This window comes from Phascolarctos cinereus, unplaced genomic scaffold, assembly GCF_003287225.1.
Source record: "Phascolarctos cinereus isolate Bilbo 61053 unplaced genomic scaffold, phaCin_HiC Scaffold_1;HRSCAF=81, whole genome shotgun sequence".
NCBI lineage: Eukaryota > Metazoa > Chordata > Mammalia > Diprotodontia > Phascolarctidae > Phascolarctos > Phascolarctos cinereus.
The window spans coordinates 141275561-141299444 of NW_027555514.1; the positions used below are offsets into that span (position 1 = coordinate 141275561).

A 23884-nucleotide genomic window follows, 5' to 3' on the forward strand; every position below is an offset into this window, starting at 1 on the left:
AAGAAAAAAGTTCATCACAAAAATGTTTGCAAATTTTTTCTCTGTTCATTGGTGGCCATGGAGAAATGATTTGGATAAGGGAGTCAGAGGGAATGGTGAGTGTAGCTCTTGGAGCCTTTTAGTTATGTAAGCTCCATTCTTGAAAGAACTGGGATACCTTTCCTGGAGCCATTGATCTTGTACTTCAGGAATGCCTAAAGATTCTATCTCATGGTAACTGCATTGTAATGATGTCACTTGCTAAATAGCAAACACATAAATTGTTTTTAAAAAAAATAATTCAAGATGTTCCAACTCTGATTTCTTTTTCAGATATAATTAATATAAAGTTTGAGAATGTACTGTAAATGCCAATGTTTAAAATCAAGAACATTTGAAACATTTAGTAACAGTAAACAAAAGTTACTTTAAAAAGGATGATGAAAACCGAAGCCTGGGGAAAAAAGCAGAGGAACTCTAAGTCTTGTTTACTTTTAATATGATTTGGAAAAAAATATCAAACTTTATGTTTATGTCACACCTTTCACTAATGTGACAACAGCTTCAATAACCTTTCTCATATGGTATAGACAGTGTTGTATCTTTAAGAGGCTTATGAATCTCGAACACTGACAATTTAAGCCATTACTACAGGAGTCTGGGAAGAGATGGAAAGTTTTAGTTATTATCTGTAAAGAAAATGAGCTTTAACTGTCATCTGTAAAGACAATGAGTTTTAATTGCATCTGTGAAGATACACTTTAATTGTCATTCCATGTAGAGTCTGTGGAGACACTTGAGTTTAAATGTTGTTTGGAAGAGCAGCTCATGGATCAAGAGGGACTATGAGAGGACAGAATAAAAGAACTTACTCCCTGAGAGAACTGAGTTTAACCTTTACCTTGAATACATAACAAGAGAACCCTTGAGAGACTTTTGGCTGCTATCTTGAATGCTGAATGATGGGATTATGTTGCAGAAGTGAGAAGTCAAAAAGAGCAGTGATGGTTAGAGATGACTCTGGCTGTTATGTCCCAAAGCTGAAACTTTATTTTTTCTTACCCTGATAATGTATCAACAATAGAATTTATATTTATTTAAGAAGAAATGAAGAAAAGGGAGAGGGGGAGGGAGGAAGAGAAGGAAAGGAGAGAGAAAAAAAGGAGGAAGGATGAGAAGGAGAGAGATTAGAAAACAACTCCTTATGGGAAAAGGTTTCCTCAATTTATTAAATAACGCATGTTTAATTAACTGGGGTGGAGTCTCACAGCTTGATTAATGAACAATTGTAGTTTTAGTAATAAGGAAATTCCAAAATATACCACATGATTGCCTTCTAACCCAGGATGATAAAATGAATATGGTGACCATCTTTAGGCTACATGCAAGACTGATCAATTCTGAAACCTTCCTATTCATGGAGCTCCAGTAGGGTCATAGAAATTCAAGAACCTCTAGCAAGACAGTATTCCAAAGGGTAGAGTGGATGTAAAAATAGGAGGCTGCCTTTATAGTGTGGTTTGAGGGATGTTTAAAAGCCCCCATGCACAAAAGTATATCTTTCCACTCCTTCTACTTGTTGAGATGCCTGATATTTCATCATCTGAAGTAATTAGATCATTGCATTTATAGCTCAGGGCACCTTAGAGACAATTCTAGGCTAACTTCCTCATTTTTAAGATGTAGCACCTGAGACCCAAAGAAAAGTAAGTGACTTGCCTAAGGGTCTTTTAAAGGTTTTTCAGTTTTCAAAAATCTCCTATTATTAATAATCTAATGGCTCCCTATGGTTACACAGCATTTTCACATATACTATCTCACTTAGTTTTTATGAGAAATAGGACAAGTATTATTATTCCTGTTTTACAGATGAAAAAAGTAAGGTTCATGGAAATTAAGTGACTTGCCCAAAGTCTCATAGACAGTAAGTTATTAAAGGCAAGACTTGAACCCCAGATATTGTGACTACAAATCAGTGTTCTTAGTGTTCTTTCTATTACGCAACCTGCTTCCCATCTAACAACATCTTAAATTATTATTAGAAAATATTAGAATATTTTCCTTATTAGGAAATCATGACTAGTGATTTAGCAATTGTTTCTGCTTTGGCCAGAAACTCTGAAGGTCTTCCCCTCCCAGATGGATTTTTTTTTTAACTAGGTAAAAGAGGCCATTCTCGCCTCATTTCTTACCTAGTCTTAATCACTAAATGGGCAATGCCTAAGTCAAACTGAGACCTGGTAAAGACTTTAGCTTAAAAAAGCCAAAGTCTCCCACTGTATCCAGGGCCATCTCCAGTCATCCTGCTTTATATTTTGCCACTGGACCCAGATGGCTCTGGAGGAGAAAGTGAGGCTGGTGACTTTACACAGCCCTCTCTCACTTAAATCCAATTCCCTTGCATGTCATGGTGTCATCTCCCTGATGTCATGGTCCTCTTTGAGAACAATGAACAAACAACAACCATCTTCTACACCATTATAATACCTGTTTGATTTCATGAACAGTGAGAACAGTACCTCTAGAAGTTTGAAACACTCTGCCTCTGATAGTTAAACACACACACATACACACACACACACACATCATAGTTCATGGTCCAGTTAAAATCTATCTTTTTAAAAACAGCAACAAATAAGATATATCACTTGACTAAAAATTTATCAACCAAAGTTCTCTTGCTAATGAAAATGCCAACTAGCAGTGACATAAATTCAAGAAGAGGGGAAAAATACAAAAGAGGTATGATAATTTTTTTACTGAACATTAAAATTTACTTTAAACAATGGACCATTATTTAAAAGTGGTTTTTCTTTGTATATTACTCATTCTCATACTCCTAATCATGATATTTACTTCTTTTTCTAACAAGGGTAATAGGTTTATGCTAAGCCATGTCACTCTCACTTGATTCCTCATATAACCATGTCACATATCTGTAAAAATGGTTTGCTTTGGCTAAGGGTGCTTTCTATATGGCTGTAGAACAATTTTTTCCTTTCATGAAGCCACTTTGGCCCATAGCCATTATTTTACCAAATGAGCTGATCAACTCAGATGTTACATTGTAATCATCTTCATCATTGTCATTTAAGCCTTCTCTTGCTTGAAAGAGTCTAGATATAAAAAGTGTGGGGACTAGTTACTATCCTCTATTATTATTTTATATTTAATGTTATGTGGACCACTGCAGAGGTAGACAAAAAACCCTGCTCTTCTGTAATCAAATTAAAGTAAGAGGATATAAACTCATATTCTGTAGGCTCACTGAAAACATCCTTGCTGAACTTCAGTAATAGGGAGGATAACAGGAATAATACGTACCTCACCCTCTCTTGCCACATGATTTTGGTTAAGACTGCTTTCACATAGGTATTAGTTATTTTAAATGTGTTCTTTCCAGTCAGCTTTGATTTCAGGATACCAATAAATTTCTTAATGTATTTAGCTATAGCCTTCTCATTGATAGCTTTAGGCTTAATGTGCCTTGCTTGGAGGAAACCAAGGTACTTGTAGGGATTACCTTCATCCACTGGCTCAATGTTATCTTCAGATTCAAGTTTGAAGCTTTAAATCATTTCCTTTCCTTGGTATCCATTAATAATTTATACCTTTAGAAGCAAGTTTCTCTGATAAAGGCCTCATTTCTCAAACATATAGAGAATTGAGTCAAATTTATAAAAATAAAGCCCTTCCCCAATTGATAAATGATCAAAAGATATGATCAGTTTTCAGATGAAGTAATCAAAGCTATCTATAGCCATAAGAAAAAAAAATTCTAACTCACTATTGATTGGAGAAATGCAAATTAAAACAATTCTGAGGTACCACTTCATACTTCATAGATTAACTAATAGGAAAGAAAAGGTAAATGACAAATATTGGAGGGGATGCGGGAAAAATGAGCCATTAATGCATTGTTGGTGGAGTTGTGAACTGATTCAACCATTCTTTACAGCAATTTGGAAGGGCTTATGTATTTTATATGGCTTTTATAGGGCTTATGTATCTATAGCCAAAGGGCTATAAAACCATGCATACCCTTTGATCTAGCAATACCTTTACTAGGTCTGTATCTCAAAAGAGATAAAAAAACAAAAAGGAAAAGGACTTACATGTACAAAAATATTTTCAGCAGCTCTTTTCTGGGGGTAAAGAATTAGACATTGAGAGGATACCCATTAATTGGGGAATCTGCACAAGTTATGGTATGTGATTACATTGGAATACTATTGTACTACAGGAAATGATAAGCAGGGTGCTCTCAGAAAAAGCTGGAAAGACTTGCATGGGCTGATGCAAAGTGAAATGTACTGTGTACAATGTAACAGCAATATTGTAAGACAATTAGTTGTGAATGACTCAGCTATTCTCAGCAATACAACAATCCAAGACACCTCTGAAGGACTTAACGATGAAAAATGCTGTCCATTCCCAGAGAAAGAACTGATGGTGTTTGAATACAGATTGAAATATACTCTTTAAAAATTTCATTATTTTTCTTGAGTTTTTTTTGTCTATTTTTTTCACATGGCTATTATGGATATGTTTTACATGACTACACATGTATAACCTGTATCGAATTGCCTGCCTTCTCAATGGGGGTGGGGGTGGGGAGGGAGGAAAGAGAGAATTTGGAACTCAAAGTTTTAAAAACAAATGTTAAAAATTGTTTTTACATGTAACTAGGGAAAATAAAACACTAAATATAAAAAAGAGTTCTGATGAGAAAAAAAAGGATTTATACCTTTTAGGTCCAAATGACATTGTGATACCAGTGGAGAAAAATTCTAAGATGAAGGAGCTATTTTTAATGTGTTTTTCAGTTTTTATGTATTTTTCATATATTTTGATGTTGTATAGGTACATCAGACAATTAATAAGATGGTTTAGTTTGATTCCCTTCTTAATTTGGAATCCATACCAGGTTCTGTTTAGGACAGATGATAAGGACAGGCTGATAATTGAGAGAAAGCATGGTATAATCAACAGAATGTTGGACCTGCAGTCAGAAAAATATGGGTTCAAATTTTGCCTCAGACACTTAGTAGCTGTATGATCCTAAGTCATTTCACCTCTCTGGGCCTCAGTTTTCTCGTCTGTAAAATGAGTAGGCAGGACTGAGTTATCTATCATCCCTTTCAGCTCTAAATCTATGATTATGATCATGAATTTAAGGTTAGGCAGAAGCATAATGGGCTCAATCTGTCTCGCTGAAAAATGCTATATTTTATAACAATTATTCTTGTCATAATTATCCTGGTCTCACATTTTAAACAAAGAACAACTTTCCATGTAGATACAAAACACTCTAGCATTCTCAGTACAGGTGGATTTATTTTGTATATTTGCAGTATTAGATGTGTGTGCAGAACTGGGTCTAAGGTTTTGGGATAATCAACCAAGGCAATATTAATGTTATGGCACTTTTGGGTGGTTTATTCAATAATTACCAAATGCATAAATTATCTTTTATAACCCCTGGGACTTGCTGGCATATCCTGTTTGCCCATCACCCAATATATTGCTTTGTAATAAGTGTTCAAAGATTTTGTTAGTGATATAGCTGTGAATGCTTTATATAAAGTATACAAACGTGTATATTTAGAGAAGTCACTAGTGTTCTCATCTTATAACACTACGTGTATGATTCCTTCTATCATGATAGGTGGGATCAGGCTTGAATTTAAGAGGAAGCTGGTAAAGTACTTTGCTATTAACTTGTGTGTCATTGTGTAAGAGTATCAGTCAATAATTATAGACCTTCTCAGGCCCCACAAATCTTTTCGGTTTGCAGAGAAGCTAGAATTTTAGTTACTTCTCTCAGCTTAACTGTCTGTTGTTCATTATGGTAACTGCACAAGCTTTCTGTTTCTTGTTTGATTCAATCCCCTTTTTCTTTTTCTTTTCCTTTTTTTTGGTGAGGCAATCTCAGTTAAGTGACTTGCCTGGGGTCATACAGCTAGTAAGTGTCAAGTGTCTGAGGTCAGATTTGAACTCAGGGTACTCTGGACTCCAAGGCCAGAGCTCTATCTACTGTACCAACTAGCTACCCCCCAATCCCCTTTTTCATCATGTTGGACTTCTTGCAAATACATAAATAACCTGAAATTTCCCACATCTTCCTTCTATGGGGTTGCTTGCCTCTAATTTCTTTACTTCTCAAATGTCTATAGTAAAGATTTAAATGTTGAATTGTTAATTTTCTTATTGGTGTTTCTCTGAGTCCTTGTATCACCTTAACCTTCTAACCTTTTGTTTTCAATTGCTGAGTAAGGAAATCTTCTCAATGCCTTCATTTATAAAGGTCAGAAACTGTACTCTCAGCTCACTCCACTTTTCATCTGTTGCCCTGTCTGGTTTCAACCCCAAGAAACAATATGGCCCTCCCTGGAGAAACTCATCCTTTCTAATTTCATCACCATGTTGCCAATTCAAGCCTTGAATGACACCACCTCCCTCAGCCTCCTCTCCTCTCTGACTGGAGGGCTACAAGGCAGAGTACAAATTTCCTCCCAATGCCTTTCTTTACAGAGGGCAGAAACTAAACCCTTCTAGTTTCTGCCCTCTGTAAAGGAAGGCATTGCATCTGCTGCTCTGCCTGGTTTCAACTCCATGGAACAAAATGCCCTTGTGCCATGTACTCCCTGGTGTCTCCCCACCCAACTCTGCTTTCCTGCCACCTTTTGTGTGCTGTCTCCCCCTTTATATTGTGAGCTCCTCAATGGCAGGGACTGTCTTTTTTTTACTAACTCTACCCTTAGTGTGCGGCACAGTGCCTGGCACCTAGGAGCGCTTAATAAATATTTATTGGATTGGTTTGCCATGGTGCTGTTTGTGGCGTGTCCTTAGGGATATAGATTGACAACTCTACCTTTCCTCCTGCAATTCTTGCCACAGCAAAAGCTGCTGCGTATGTTATAATGTGAAGGTCCTGAAATGTTTTTACGTGTTCTATTAAATATTGTGGGAGAACACATTCATTCATGGTTATAACAGATGGTTATAACAGATACTAGCTTTTTTGAATAACTTCTTTGTTGGAATAGATAGCCTGTTAGATGAATTTGTGCCACCAAATAAAAAGTGGGTTTTTCAGATTTCCAGTCTTAAGTGTATCCATATCCTTTTCAAAAACATTTGAGATATTGGTACTGTTTTTGATATACAGTTCATCATTAGGCATTTCTGGAATTTGCAATAAGTAATGATTTTCAATGATTTTAGGGTCTTCAATTTTTCCCTCTTCAAATTTTAGTAGTTTTAAAATTTTATCTATTTTGTCTAATCTAGGATTAAGGATGAAGTATTTTTATATGATTGCTTGATGGCACCATCAACCAAACGAATTATTAAGTCCTAGACTAATAATATCATTTTCCAGTTTTATTATGATATAGTCCTGACAAATAATTAAAGTATTTACATCTTCAGTTCTTTTTATGCACATTCATAGTTAGCCCACTTTCTTGGTTAGTGCAATCTGTGCTGAAGCATTCCTAGCGGTAACAACCTATTTTTCCTTCTTGCGGTACCAGAACACAAAGGAACTCCAATTGCTCCCTACACTCCATGTCAGGTTGACCAGAATGAGATGAAATAAGTAAAGGTCTTTGCAAACCTTTAAGTGCACTATAAATGCAAGTTATTATTACTAATAATAACTATTATTATTCTTATTGCTACAGTTTTGAGTAGGGACAGGTTGTAAACTCGTGTCATCCCTGTTTATCTCTTAGTTTTCGTTATACTAGCCTGGATGTGATTCCAGAATCAGCAGAGTCCAAATGGCCAACATTTCTGGGTTCTCGCCAGACCTTCACAGGAACTGTAACAATTTCAAGTCACACAGGGTTTCTGCTGTATATCACCCTAGCATGCATTCCCTTAGTTTATCATTTCTTCTTTCAACACACTGATGACAGGTTGGGCGTAGAGACTTGTTATAACTACTCCAGATTTCTGATTTCACTGTAATGTCTGAACTCCCAGGGTAGAAACTCCCTGTACCAATGCAGATCTACAATTTGTAATTTTACAGATGTGTATGGGGCACAAGGAGATTAAGTGACTTGGTCACAGTCATATAGTTAGTATGTGTTACAGGGAGGATTTGAACCCAGGTCTTGCGGGCTCTGAGGCTGGTCTTTACCCACTGTATTACACTGATTCTCAATTTAAATTGGATAAGAGGCAAAAAAAATAATTTGTAGATTAATATATTCTTCCTCTCCACCCCTTATTTAAAGTTGGTGCAAAATCAGTTATTTTTGTTTATTCGCAACTCATGTAAATGTCAGATTTGAAGTGGTCCAAATTGTGGGTTTTAAGGTATTTGTGGATTTACTTAGTTATAACACATCTCTTAGATGCATCTCTTAAGCTGAATATAATAATCTGGAGAGTTCATACTTGGATACCTGAAAAAGCAATTCCAGAAAAGTAAAATACTAAACAACCATTTCTTTCTTAGTGTTTCTCTTTAGTGTCTTAGTATATGACATATGTCTTTATAGTCAATCAAATTCTAATTTCCCCATAATTATAAATGTAGTGCAGAGAACCTAGGAAACATCTAATATACTGGGGTTTGTCATAATGACTGACAACTACCGTAGGAAATCCACAGTGTATTCTTAGTTCCTTGTTCCCACAATATGCAAATTGAATAGAGCTAAGTAAAAGGGTTCTTTGACTCATTTGAAAACAACAGTTTACTCTACTTTTAACACAAAGAATCTATCTTATGGAGCAAGGCAAAATAAAGACTTATCTCAGTATGCCTCAAATTTCAAATATTGCAAAAAGAAAAACTGCCGCCTGCGTCCAGCAATGAAATATTCATGAGAAAAAAAATCTTCAAAGAGATTCATTTCAAATGCTGTGCTCTAAAATATGAATGCACAGCACTCTAAGGAAATAATGCTCTGAGGCATAGTCTGACAAGGATTTTTAAGATGAAAAATGACTTCAGAAAGTCCAATGAAACCATAAATACAAATCTAGCAGCATTCTTTTTGCTAATTAATAAGGACAATAAGAAAAACCAAACAGGCAAACTAAATGAACCCGATAAAATGTACTCCACGGTATGCAAGGTATTGTGGGGGAAAAAAAAGATGTGTCTTATTAAGAAGAAAATAAAAGTATTAAAGACCATTGTCTTATTGCACGATGAAACAGCACGGGCAACAATGCTTAAAAATAAGTTTAGCATAAAACCTTCAATTCCTTGGGTTTTAGAATGAATTATTTTAGTTAAGAAAAAAGTTGTTTTTCTTTTGGATTTTGGGGGAATCAGTTAAGGTTTAGTCTCCCTTTCCTGTCACAAAGAAGCTTAAAATATGAAAGGTTCTTAAAAAATCCTTTTTCTCTCAAAGCATTCAGAAAAAAAAACCAACCTAAAAATCTAATTTTTATGCCTGTGATGGAAGATAGTGTTCAGGAAGACTTTAATAGTTCTGTGTAAGCCTCTCAATTTCATGATGAAAGAAACCTTAAATATCTTTTTTTGTATTGCTTCAAATGTTCAAATACTTTCCTCTTTTAAAGCCTTTAAAAATAGTTAAAATTATAATGGCAAGGAAGATTCAATTAATTTAACAGCTGGAACAGAACAAGCTGCATATCAGAAAAGTCAAACTGACATTCAAGTCTGCCTGATGTGGCAGATGGGGACAATGCTACCGCATTTAAATGGGCATGGTATCTGATTGTACTATAGATTAGTTACTAAAAAAGACTTTAATCAACAATTTCAATTGAGTGGGAATCAAAGGAAATTACAAAAATGAAGTTTAACATACCACCAAAATATTGAATAAAAAAAGAATAGCAGCATCTGTATCTAATAAAGCATTTTCTCTTGCTGGGCTCTTCCTGAGCTTTTTGGCTTTTATTCCCAGGGAAAGCTGATTTACTAAGTGTAGTCATTTAGTATACTGGACTATTCCATAAGACCTAAGAGAGAATTCTTATGTGATGGCTGCCTTATTACTGTATTCACCCCTGTATCTAGCTACATAACTATAGCCATCATTTATCAGGTTGAAAATTATCATGTTAATCAAAATTACTATTATTATTTTTGATACAAATGACTGTCTTAATATCTTTACACTAATGGAATTCTAGGAGTAGGCGAGATCTTTAATGCTATCTAATCGAACTCTGCCACCCTCCCCACTCCTTCACGTAGTTTCATTCATCCTTTAAACAAGATCATTACTACCACGCTAGAAGTGAGTTTTTATCCTACTTTTAAGTCAATCTGAGGCAATTGTACAACTTCTCCACAGTCAATTCTTCCATATTTTAACACAACAAAAGCAGGTCTTCTTTATATGATTTAAATACCTTCATTCTCCAACTTAAGCTTATTTCCTACAGTTCTAAACTTAGAATAGAAATTCAGAATAGTTGATTACCATTCTTTGTATCCTCTCTTCTGATTGGCTTTGGTATTATTTGGGGGCAAGAAGGAGGGGCTAGCTAAAAATTGGACAGGCAAATTGGGCCTTAGAAATAATACAAATCCCCAGACAAAACTGTAGAATCAGTCTATCATTGAGAGTTCTCCCATGCCAAGGATGACAAGGTCCATTCCAATATGGAATCAATCCAGTCTTCTACTCCCCAGATCTAAGATTGTCTTAGGGTTTTGGTTATACAGTATTCACATGGGTATTTTAGAATGGAAGTAATCTTTTCATTTTGGACCTTGAGATAAAAAAAGTAAACTTTTCCTTCAGATAGAAGAAACTGATCATTTAATTACAAATCAATAGTATAAACATATATGAATATACATGCATGCTAAAACAAAAGAATAATTGAAGATATTCCTTAATTTAGCTTTATTCTTTTCCCCCCCTTACGCAATTGGGGCTAAGTGACTTGTCCACGTCATATAAGTGTCAAGTGTTTGGTCTGAGGGCAGATTTGAACTCAGGTCCTCTGGACTTCAGGGGCAGTGCTCTATCCACTGTACCACCTAGTTGCCCCTAATTTAGCGTTATTCTTAACTCATATTTTAGAAAGGTTAGAAGAGTGATTACCATCAATATCTTAGGACTTAGTTCCTTATGATTCGTTCGTTCATTCATTCACTTAACAAATATTCAAGGCAAAGATATACAACATGGTTCTTGCATTGCAGAAGCTTACAACTGTAGTGCTATGGAGAAAGTGCTAGGTTAGAAGTCAGAGGACCTAGGACTGAGTCATTGAATCCTAGAAGTCATTTTGGGGCCTTGCGCAAATAACATTTTGGGGCCTGAATTTCATCATTTGTAAAATGACCTTTAAAGTTCCTTCCAGCACTAAATCTGTGATCCTGGAACCTAATAGGCATCATGGAAAACTGAATTTTCCTTCACCTAGATCTTGTTCACCTCAACTCCATTATTCTCCTCCATCCCTATGATGCTGATTAACAAAGGGCAAAGCCCTCTTTCCATCCCTTGCTGCCTGTTTTCTCATCTCCATCCACATTAAACCTACTTCGTCAGCGGCCTACGTCATATCTTCCTTTTGCTTCCACTGTACACTTCGGAACTCACCCTATATAATTACAAACTTCCATTCATTTTAGGCTTCTTCCTCTCATGTTCCATCTTACGGCTCTCTGTTAGGCACCAACCCTGCTCTCTGTACCTTCTGTTCTACCTTCTGACTCATAAGGCCCAGAGATGCTGCCACTATCAGATTTTTCTACGGCCATCACTCAGAAATATCTTCTCCATTGTAGTTCACTCTATCGAAAATTTTCACCCAATATTGATCCTGATGGCTATTACCTACTGACACGCCATGGCATTCTCTATTCTTTCTCAATAACATCTGTGCCTAGCTCAGTTTCTCTCTCCACACCAACTCCTCTCCATGTTCTAGGGGACTTAAATATACATATTGATACTCCCTCAACTACATTATGCAGTTTTTTAATCTATTCAACTGACTCAGCTTCGCCTCAGATATTCACAGGATGGTCAACACTTTTGACCTTGTCAACACCCACAAGTGTTTCGCTTTCATGATCAAGAACTTGGAACTTTAATTACAATCACCTATCATTCTATTTCCCCCTATGTCTTATTCTTTTACCCCAAACCTGTTCTTTGTCCTCATTTTGAACTAAAATCTCTTAGTATTTTGCTAGGTTATCACCCCTATTCTGGCTACTCTCTTCTCCCTTCCCAATTTGACCCCTTAGTGAACCAGTTCAACTTACACTATTCTTAAATCACTTGTACCCTTTTCTTATTATCCCTTACGCCATGTCAAGTTTCAACTCTGGATTAATCTCACTATCTGTTTTCTCTGCTCCTACTGAAGTGATGCTGAAAGGAGGTCAAGGAAGTCATACAATGACTGAATCCACTACAAATTTAAGTTAGCTAATCTCAACTAAGCTTTCACTGCAGCAAAGCAATCCTTTTACTTCTCCCTAATTGATTCCTGATGCCACTCTCTATAATGGCTGTTCCAAACCTCTTTTCTTGTCAAGACTCTCATAGTACCCCCTCTTCCACCTTCTCAGCTTAGGTCCTTGCTTCATTCTTTGCTGAAAAAAAAAATCAAGACCAACTCCTCAGAGCTCCCTGTTCTCCTTTCTTTATTTCTTTTTTTCCCCAGCAAGTCTTTTAAATGAATTTGTATTTTATTAATTATAACTGCATCTATATTTTTTTAGTTTTAAAATTTATTTTAAACTTAAATGTAAAATAAGAAAAGAAAAAAATTGCCATGTACACAACAGAATACAAGAGAGGATTCAATATAAAGCAATAAATTTCCATTTCAAGAAAACCTACATAATAAATACTACACATTGTTTTCAAAGCTGTCCAGCTTTTCTTTGCTTCTTTGCAGGTTTTCTTTTGCTCTCAGCTGTGCACTTTTTACTTTATTTTCCCCCTTCTTCCCCCCACCACCCTAAAGAAGGCTACAATTAAGCATGAATACACATAAACACACACACACACACACACACACACACACATATATATATATACATAGATATCTATAAACATACACATGTATACACATATACACACATATACACTCATACACATATATGTAAGACCATACTATGCTTATTTCTACTTGTGATCTGTTTGTCTGAAGGCAGATAGCATCTTCCTTCATAGGTCCAAGTCTTTCCAGGTTTTTCTAAATCAACTAGCTCATCATTTCCTACAACACAGCAATCTTCCAACACAATCACATTCTACCTGAGAGATTGTCTATGAAAGATCCCTCCTGCCAATTTTCTGCATTCCTTCTATTCTTGACTGCATAGGTTTATTCACACAAAAATTTTTAATTTAAAATAATCAAAATTATCCATTTTACACTTCAACAATGCTCTCACCTTATAATATGATTTAAGGTCTGATACTACTGAATTGGCTTCCTTTACCTCTTTTTCCCCTGGTTTCTCTGAAGTTCCTGACTTTTTGTTCTTTCAAATGAACATTGTTATTATTTTTTCTAACTCAGTAAGATTTTTTTAGTAATTTAATTGGGGGTGGCATTGAATAACTAGATTAGTTAGGCAAAATTGTCATTTTTATTATATTGGCTTTACCTACCCATGAACAATAAATGTTATTTCAATTATTTAGATCTAACTTCATTTGGTTTTTTTTTGTTTGTTTTTGTTTTGGTGAGGCAATCGGGGTTAAGTGACTTGCCCAGGGTCACACAGCTAGTAAGTGTTATGTGTCTGAGGCCGGATTTGAACTCAGGTTCCAGCTAGTAAGTGTTATGTGTCTGAGGCCGGATTTGAACTCAGGTTCTTCTGACTCCAAGGCCGGTACTCTATTCACTTCGCCACCTAGCTGCCCCGATCTAACTTTATTTGTATAAAAGGTATTTTGTGTTTATATTAGTATAGTTTCTGTGTCTGTTTTGGCAGGTATACTCTTAGGTTTTTTTATATTGTCTAGTTATTTTAAATGGTCTAAAACAATATTGAATGATATGGCTAACATATAGTACAGTTTTCCTATTTTTAGCTTTTGATTAAATCTGTTTTAGCTTTAAGTTTATCTGACATCATGATTACTCCTCCTGCTTTTTTTATATAATAAATTCTACTCCTGACTTTTATTTTATGTTTGTGTGTATCTCTCATTTTTATGGTGTTTCCTGAAAGCTACATATTGTTGAATTCAAATTTTTAATCTGCTATCAGTTTCCGTTTTATAGGTAAATTCATACCATTCACATTCCAAGCTATACTTACTTGCTGTATACTTTCCTCCTTCCTACTTTTCCTCACTATCCTTCTCACCCTATTCTTATCCCTCACTCCTCTACTTTACTTCTACCTGCTACATTGCCCTCCTATTCCTTAACCTGCCCCCCCCTCCAAAAATCCCTCCCTTATCCTCTCCCCTTGCCCTCGTTTCTTTCTGAATTTAGAAGACTTTTATACCCTTCTAGACACAAATGTTCACTCTTTAGCCCATCCCTATTAATCTACATACCCTTCTACATGCCCCCATCCTGTTCCCTTATCCTCTTATTTCTTTATAAATTTAGAAAACTTTTATACCTTTCCAAATGTCTATGTTATTCTCCCTTTAACCCAGATCTGATGTGAGTAGGGTTCTAGAACTACCAGCCCTCCTCCCCCCAATCTGATTCCTCTGTATAAGTTCTTCCTGTCACACCTCATTTGTGTAAGATAATTACTCTTTTTACCTTTTCCTACACCATTTTGCTTGGGTATAGTATTTTTGGCCACAATTCCAGTTCTTTTGTTCTTTGATATATAGTGTTCTAAGACCTGTGGTCTTATAGTATAGCTGCAGCTAGGTCTTGTGTAATTCTAATTGTGGCTCCAAAGTATTTGAATTGCTTTTTTCTTGCTGTTTGTCTCCCTAATCTGGGGGTTTTGGAATTATCTATAATATTCCTGTAGGTTTTCATCCTAGGATCTCTCTCAGGTGGTGATTGGTGGATTTTTTCTATTTCAACTTTCCCCTCTTGTTTTAAAACTTCAGGGCATTTTTCTTTAATTATTTCTTCTATTATCATATTAAGATTCTTTTTTTAATCTCAGTTTTCAGGTAGTCCAATTATTTTTATGTTCTCTCTTCTTGATCTGTTTTCCAGATCAGTTGTTTTTCTTACAATATGTTTCACATTCTCTTTAATTTTTTTCATTCTTTTTATTTTGTTTTATTATTTCTTGGTCTCTTATAACATCATTGGCTTCTCCTGGCCCAATTCTAGTTTTCAAGGAGTTGTTTTCTTCCTTAAGATTCTGGATCTCCTTTTTCCACTTGGCTGGCTTTCTTTTCATAATCTTGGTTTTCTTGGATTGTTCTTAATTTAAAAAAAATGTTTTTCTCAATCTTTTTCATTTGATTTTTAAAGTCTTTTTTGAGTTCTTCTAAGAATTCTTTTTGGGCAAATGACCATTTGATGTTACTCTTTGGGGTAGGAGAGGCTTTTTTTGCTTCAGTATTCTCTGAAGACGAACCCTGGTCTTGTCTATTCCCATAGTAACTGTCCATGGTTGGGTTCTTTCTCCTTTACTTGCTCATTTTTACTTTTTTTAAAACATTTTTTAGCAGCTTGTTATTATAATCACTTCTAGTCTTGGTGTATGGGGGATGGTGCCTCTGGACTCAGGTCTTTCTTACTGTCCTGGGCCCAATCTCTGCACTCATTCTCCCCTCCAAGCCACAACTACTCCCCCCTCCCCCAACACACACACTATACTGGAAATGTTCTTCCTGAGGACCCTCCAGTGGCCATGACCTTCAGTTCCGTCCTCTGATCTGGAGCAGAAATCAATAACTCAGCTCTCCTATTAGTACCCACGGCCAGCAGCATCCCTGCCCCATTGCTTCTGCATCCACCCACAAGTATGTTGGTTCCTCTTACTGGGCCTGGCATCCCTCTCAGCAGAGGTTCCTTTAGTTTTCCCCTATTCAGATGTCTGACTGCCCACACAGTCTATGAGGTGAGAATTCTACCAATCTACACACTCTTCTATAACCCCCCATCCTGTCCCCTTATCCTGTCAACCCAGCTGCCCCCAGCTCTTGTTGTTTATTGTTTCAGTGGAGATAGCCTGGAGGTGTTTACACTTCATCCAGGCTAACCCTCCTCCTGTGGTTTTTCTTTGGATCATCTTCAGTTGTCCCAGGAGGATCACTTTTCTGCTCCAACTCTTGTTTATTTTTGCTACTCTACTCTCACCCTCAGGTGCTGTTTTGTCTTGTTTGTGGAGGAAATCCAGAGAGCTTGGAATTTTCTGGCCTATTCTGCCATCTTCCCAGAATCCTCTCCCTGTTCTCCTTTCTACCCTATATGACACATGTCCCATATAACAGCCCCTCCCCCTCACATCATAACCCCTCCACATCATCTCCCACTGTTTGCTCTTTTCCTGAAGTGTCTAATGAAGAGGCAGCCCTTCTCTTCACCAAGTCCAATGGTAAATCCACATGCCTTTCATCCCATCCAACTTCTCTATCAGATTGTTCTGGCTCTTTAATCTTCAGTGCCTCCTCAAATTTTTTATTTCCTTCTGCCTACAAGCACACATAAGTCTCCTCTATCTAAAAAACACTGCCTTCTACCATTTCTTCTGGCTATTGTACTATATCTTGCCTTCCTTTCAGGGCTAAACTCTTTGAGAAGGCCATCTACAATTGGTGTTTTCTCTTATTTTCTTCTCATTCTCTTCTTTAGTCTCTGGAGTTCTGGCTTCTAATCTCAACGTTCTACTGAAACTGCTCTCCTCAAAGTCATCAATGACCTTTTAAATGATGACCTAATGGGTTTTTTCTCAGTCTTCAATATGCATGATCTCTGCGGCATTTCACACTGTTGACCACCCTCTCCTACTAAATCCTCTCTCCTCTCTGAGTTTTCATGACATTGATTTCTCTTGGACCTATCTTAGCTTCTCATTCATCATCCATGTCACTTTTGTTAACTGTGGGTATGAACTGAGACTCTGGAGCCTCTTTACATTCTCTGACTTGGCAACCTCATCAGTTCTCATGTATTCCATCATCTGTATGTCAGTGCTCCTGAGATCTCAATAGCCAGAAATTTTCTCTCTCCTTAGCTCCAATTCAAGCATCAATAACTGTCTAACAGATATTTCCAGATGAATATCTCAGGCATCTCAAACTCAGCATTATCCAAAACAAAGATTATTATTTAACCCCTCTCCTCCCTAAGCCCACTTCATTTGCAAGCTTCATTATTATTGGCAAGGTCCCATTTCCAATTACTAGGTTCACAAACCTCAGTATTATCCCTGACTTCTCAATTCATACTCACCTCACATGCTGTCAAATCTGTTTGTTGTTATCTTCACAACATCTTTAGTATATGTCCCCTTCCCTCTGTCTACTCAGCTACTACCCTCATTCAGGCCCACATCATCTTTTGCTGAAATAATGAAAATAGCTACCATTTACCACTTACTACATGCCTAGCACTGTGTTAAATACTTTACAAATATTATCTTGTTTTATGCTCACAACAACTCTGGGAGGTGGGTGTTCTTATGATCCCCATTTTATGGGTGAGGAAACTGAGGCAAATAGAAGTTAAGTGACTTGCCTAAGTTCATACAGCTAATAAGTATCTGGGGCTGTATTTGAACTCAGGTCTTCCAGAATCTAGGCCCAGTACTTTATCCACTGTACTACCTAGCTGCTGGAACTATTCCAACAGGTCTCCTTACATCAATCCTCTCCTCACTCCAATATATCCTCTATATGACAGCCAAAGTGACTTTTCTGAATCATAGGCCAATCAATCAATAAGCGATGTATTAATTACCTCTTATGTGTCATGAATGCACTGTGCTAGGCACTGAGGATTGAAATATAAGTAACATACTCTTAACGGGCTTACATTGTAACAAGGGAGATAATAAGTACATACGTAAACATTTACAGAACAAACCTAAAGAAAAGAAATACAAAGCAATACAAAATGGTTAGGGACAGAAGGTACTAGCAATGGAAGGGCTCAAGAAAGACTTCAAGTAGAATTTGGTGCTTGGGCTACATTTTCTTTTTCTTTTCTTTTTTTTTGGTGAGGTAATCGGGGGTTAAGTGACTTGCCCAGGGTCACACAGCTAGTTAAGTGTTAAGTGTCTGAGGCTGGAGTTGAACTCAGGTCCTCCTGACTCCATGGCCAGAGCTCTGTTCACTCTGCCACCTAGCTAGCCCCTTGGGCTACATTTTCAAGGAAGACAGGGATTCTCTGAGGCAGAGATGAAAAGGTAGTAAGTTCCAAGTACAGAGCTAATGTAAGACGATAGAAAGTGCTATGTGTAAGAAAAAGAGAGAAGGGTAATTTAGCTGGACCGCTGAGAGTAGGAAGAGAGTAATTAATATAGAATGAGGGTGGAAAGACAGATTAGGACCAAGTTTTGAAAGGCTCTTCTTAACAAGCACCAGAGGCTCTCTTTTGCCTCTAAAATCAGTTAAAAACTCTCTGCTTGACATTTTAAAGGTCTTTACCTTCTACCTTTTAAAATTTCTTTAAAAAATCTTATTATTTTATTCTGAACTTATACACCAAAAAAAGAAAATTTCCATCTTGAAGAACACAAAAAGATTATATATGAAACCCTAAATCTCCATTTCATATGCGTACTTTCCCAAAAAAGCATATAATAAATACAACACATTATTTTTTAAAACATCCCTACTTGTCTGTGATTCCTTTGAACCTCTTCCTACTTTTCTAACCTACTTTACCTATTACTCTCCTGCTTTCACTTTCAGATCTATCCATCCTGGACTAATTACTGTTTCTCACTCTCAACAACCCATCTCCCAACCTGTATGACCTTGCATAGGCTGTTCCACTCATCACCTTATCTCCACCTCTCAGAATCCCTGGTTACCTCAAAACTCACCACAAGCATCACCTTCTACCTGGCTCCTTTTCTAATCTATCCCAGCTGCTAGTGCACTTCCTCTCAAAATCACTCTGTATTTTCTCTTCCATCAGAATATAAGCTAACTGAGGCCACAGACTATCTCCCTTTTACCTTTGTATCTGCAGCACTTAGCAAGCACACTGCTACCAGGCCAAGCCACCATGTTTACATTTCCCCTTTGTGAATCCACAACTTCTACATGTTTTGAACTGAAACCCAGCTAGGAGTCACCTCCATCATAAGCAGTCTATAAAGCAGATCACAGACAGAGAGCTGGATGGGGCCTTATAAGTTGTCTAGCCCAGTCACTCAGGCTTGAAACACTGGTATTTTATTCTCTCAACTTGCACTCACTCCATATAAACCTTCTCCAACCCTCTTAATTCTAGTGCTTTTCCTCTGTTAATTATTTGCTATTTATTCAGTATATAGCTTGCTATGTATATATTTGTTTGCATGTTGTCCACCCCATTAGATTGTAAGCTCCTTGAGGGCAGGGATTGTCTTTTGCCTCTTTTCATATTCCCAAGCACTTAGCACAGTGCCTGGCACACAGTAGGTGCTTAATAAATGTTTATTGATTGATTGATATCCAATCTGTTTTAAAGTCATCATTTATACTTTCATAATATCCATCATATATTTTCCCTTCTCTCTACTCAAAAAGCTGCCACCCTAGTGTCTTTGTCATCTCATATCTGGACTGTTGCATTAGCCCTCTGGCTTATCTCTTACTCAAGTCTCTCTCTACTCCAATCCATCCTCTAATAAACTGCCAAAATCATTTTCCTAAAGTGCAAGTCTGACCATGACACCCATCACCTTCCCTACTCTATAATCTCCAGTGACCCCCTATTTTCTCCAGGATCCAATATAAAACCCTCTGTTTGGAATTGAAAGCCCTTCACAACCTGGACCCTACCTATCTTTGAAGTCTTCTTATACTTTAACTCCCCTTTACAATCCAGTAACACCGACCCTGTTATTCCTCAAACGTGACCCTCTAGTTTCTGACCTGGTACCTATTCACTGGCCAAGAATGTTTGCCCACCTGACTTCTTTGACTTCTCTCAAGAATCAGCTCAAATCCCTTTCCAAATCTTTCTCTTCTCTTTCCTCCCATATTAATGTCTTCCATCTGAGAACAACTTCCATTTATACAGTATCTTTCTTGTATGTAATGTAACATCTCCTCCATTATTAAGTGAGCTCCTTGTGGGTAGGGACTGTACTTTTGCCTTTCTCTGTATCCCCAGTGTTTAGCACAGTAGTTAACAGACACATGTTGAATGATTACAAGCTTGAGACAAACATTATGAGAGGCTGAAAAGATTTTTGGCTTTTCTATAATGTTTATTACTATGGAATGCAATCAACTGATGTTAAGAAAAAAAACCCAAAAACAACCAAAAAACCTCAGCAGCAATACTAAAGATGAGAATGTTAATTCAACACAATTCAATACTGAAAGGCAGAACACACCGTTTGGTACTGCTTAATGGCTTTCTAATGCACTCATTGTAATCAGTATTGTAATCAATCAAGTTATCTGTATTTGTATCATATGTACTTACTAGGTTGTAGGCTCCTCAGGGACAAGGGACAGGGATAAGAACTATATTTTGTCTAAATTTTGTGTCCCCTCGCCCAGCAACTCAGACGGTGAATTACACAGTGGGTACTTAGGAAATGTCTTAGGAATAAATCAAATTGCTAACAACAAAGGGGATGCTAAAAGTTAAAAGTAAGAATAAAGGGAGCATTAAAACAAAGACAAACTAAAACTTCATTCAGCATGGAGTTGCGTCTCTTCTGTTCATACAATCAATGTTGTTCACAAGATGCTTAGCATAACAACCTTTCCCATTCATATTATAGGACATATAGGTTTGAAACAAACATCTGGATAAGGAATTCTAAGGACTTAATACTTTCCTACATTAAAAATACATATTTACATCAAAAAGTAGCAGTTCTTTCCTTCCCAAGATGTATGTTTGCCACTGTTGTAGGCAAAGTTTATGACTCAGAAGTCACATTCTAAGAGGTCTGAGGAGACCTTCTCATACATTCCCACAGGTCTTACATTTAATAATTTTTTCAGCATGTGATACATAGGGCCAGATAATTGGTACCTAATGCATAGTGCCAAAGAGTGTTAAGAAAACCCTCTGTAATTAAACAATTGATCCTCGTGTTTAAAGCCAAATACCCCAGTATCTTTGCAGACAGACATCTTTTACAAAGAAGTAGTCTATAATTACAACATAATTATTGCTACTAGCATTGAAAAATCAAGTTGATTATGAAGATTTCTCCTACCGGATCTAGGTTCTTAAAAAGAAGGATGTCTTTGCAAGCCTCCTGCAATCTATTTCTTTGATCATCTGTCTTCGGGTGTATGATCTAAAAAATAACAATGACAGAAAAGATATAAAAGGAGATATTTTTCTGTTGACTTCTGAAAATAGAATTGTGTCTTAAATACAGAAAATGTCAAATACTTAGCAGACTGTAAAGTTTGTATAGCTGATTTAACTCTTTACCTTGTTCACTTTCAGAAGCCACTGTGAGGCTCAAATTCCCTATCAGAAAATCAGCAATGCTGAGAGTGTTGTACAGGAACAGGGAATTATGAGCATTTTAAGAGATATATTCAGATTAAAAAAACCCAAAATATTAAATAGAGGCTTCTTCTTCAGATGACCACCAAGTAAAAAGTAACATTAAGGTTATGTTAAGGCAGCTAGGTGGAGCCTTGGATAGAGCACTGGCCCTGGAGTTAGGAGGACCTGAGTTCAAATGTGACCTCAGACACATAACACTTACTAGCTGTGTGACTCTGGGTGAGTCACTTAACTCCAATTGCCTTGCCAAAAAAAAAGAAAGGTTATGTCTATATTGCTAAATAAAAGAGCAGTCCAATGTGCTTCTGGAAGCCTTCATTAATGGTCATTTTTTTTTCCTACACTGGGTTTGGTAAATTCATTAAATTTTAAATCTGCCTCATTTAGAGATTTTGGTTAAGTAGAAAACCATGCAAGAGGAGATCTATTTTTGACAGCCACATTGTACTTCTAGAGAATGTGCTCTTTTTTGCCCTCTAATGAGCTCACATTCTCAAGAATTTGTTTTTCTCAATTCCTTCAATTAAAAACTAAGATAATTCTTTTTCTTTGGAGGTGAACAAACTCTGTGGAGAAAATGGCTAGTGAACCCTCAAGGTTGGACACATTTTTTAACCATATGAATGGAGACTACTGCTTGAATAGGAGATGTCCAGGGCAGTAGCATTCCTACAATGAAACAGAAGACCTGGATATATCTCACTCTCTACTTAGCGAACAAAACCCAGACTTATGAGCAAGGATTCTTCAAATTCTCCTTGTGGAATTCAAGATTTGATCAACTACCTTAATTCCACAATAATGCAATGAAAAGCAAGGAACCATCTACTACTGAGATTATTTTTCCCAGTTCACAGGTGGGTAAGGGAAGGGTGAGTTCTCACCATGAGTGCTGACTCATGTCAACCAGTAACCCATATGTAAATCACAAGGTTCCAATGATTCAGACCAAAGGATCCCAATCTTCTCTCCATTTTGGTAAAGTATGTAACTATAGTATATGTTGGCAAACACTATCCAGGGCATCTACATTTATAGATCAGTTTTCTGAGCTACATAGAAACACTATTTTTTCTTACCCAACCATTAACTCAGAGATTAAGAAAAATCCAAATGCTGTCAACAAAGGTGATGATAGGGTTTATTTGATTTCATTCAGCATGCTATATATTTTAAACAATCAAAAAAACAGACTACATAAAATTATATATTAATTAAAAATTACTTAATGATATATAGACAAATTAGTCAAATTTACAGATCTGCATAGATCCTGACTCCTGAAAGATAAAATAAGTCCTTATCTTATGGTTAACTAGTAAAATTGACAAACATTATAAGCAGTGATGATGTTGAATCATGGAGGACATTTTTAGGATATAGATGTAGCTTTTAAATAGTGCATTTGAGAAACTGAAAGTTTAATGTGACTCTATTTTTGAAAACATTTAAATATTTGTGACCTTTTCCCCTCTTACTTGGAAAAATTAAACCACCTTTTACCTAATATTCTTCTTCTGAGTCAAACTAGATGCTAAACATTCAAGACTATATATGTAAGGATATGATAAAAGGTAATTCCAGTTACTTGGGTACTCATTGATGAAAACATTCTATACAGTTTGAGAAGTAATAACTAAACCATGTAAACTAAAATTAACTTCTAAATTCAGTACATTACTATAAATGCTGTAACAAAAGTGCTGCTCACTTAAATAATTCTTCTCCTCCTCCTCCCCCTCCTCCCCCCTTTTCTTCCTCCTCCTCCTCTTCCTTCTTTCACACCAAAGCAAGTCAGTACCTCTTTGCAGAACACAGTCTCTGGAAGTTGTTTGGGAAAACTGAGGAACTTGCCCATGGTCACAGAGCCAGAATCTGTCAGAGGTAGACCTAAAACATAGGTCTTCCTGAAGGAAGCTAGTTCTCTGCCCACCACTTCACACTGACTCTTAAATTCATTGAACAGAGTTTGAATTAAAGGAATATCTTTTTTTTTCTGTAAAGAACATGAAATAAAAACTGATGGAACTTGAAGGTTACTTGTCATTATTTTGGCCTAACATATATACATATTTTTTTTGGGGGGGTGAGGCAATTGGGGTTAAGTAACTTGTCCAGAGTCACATGGCTAGTGAGTATTATGTGTCTGAGGCTGATTTAAACTCTCCTGACTCCAGGGCTGGTACTCTATCCACTGAGCCACCTTGCTGCCCCTGGCCTAAGATATTTCATGATCACTTCTAACCAGAGTTAAGTGCCTGGCTCCCAATACTCATTTTGTTAGCTGACTAAACTCTAACAGAAAGTTTATATATAAGAAAAGGATTTATCGCTTTACCAC

The 23884-nt window shown here is 36.6% G+C and overlaps 1 protein-coding gene across 1 annotated transcript in view; it reads right to left on the reverse strand.

The window, feature by feature from the left end:
* PRKAR2B (protein kinase cAMP-dependent type II regulatory subunit beta) overlaps positions 1-23884 on the reverse strand; it is a 148327-nt gene that overhangs the window by 25475 nt on the left and 98968 nt on the right. Inside the window, exon 4 of the mRNA XM_020984581.2 lies at positions 21239-21322. Coding sequence (XP_020840240.1) covers positions 21239-21322 — 84 coding nt within the window. The remainder of the gene's footprint in view (positions 1-21238; positions 21323-23884) is intronic.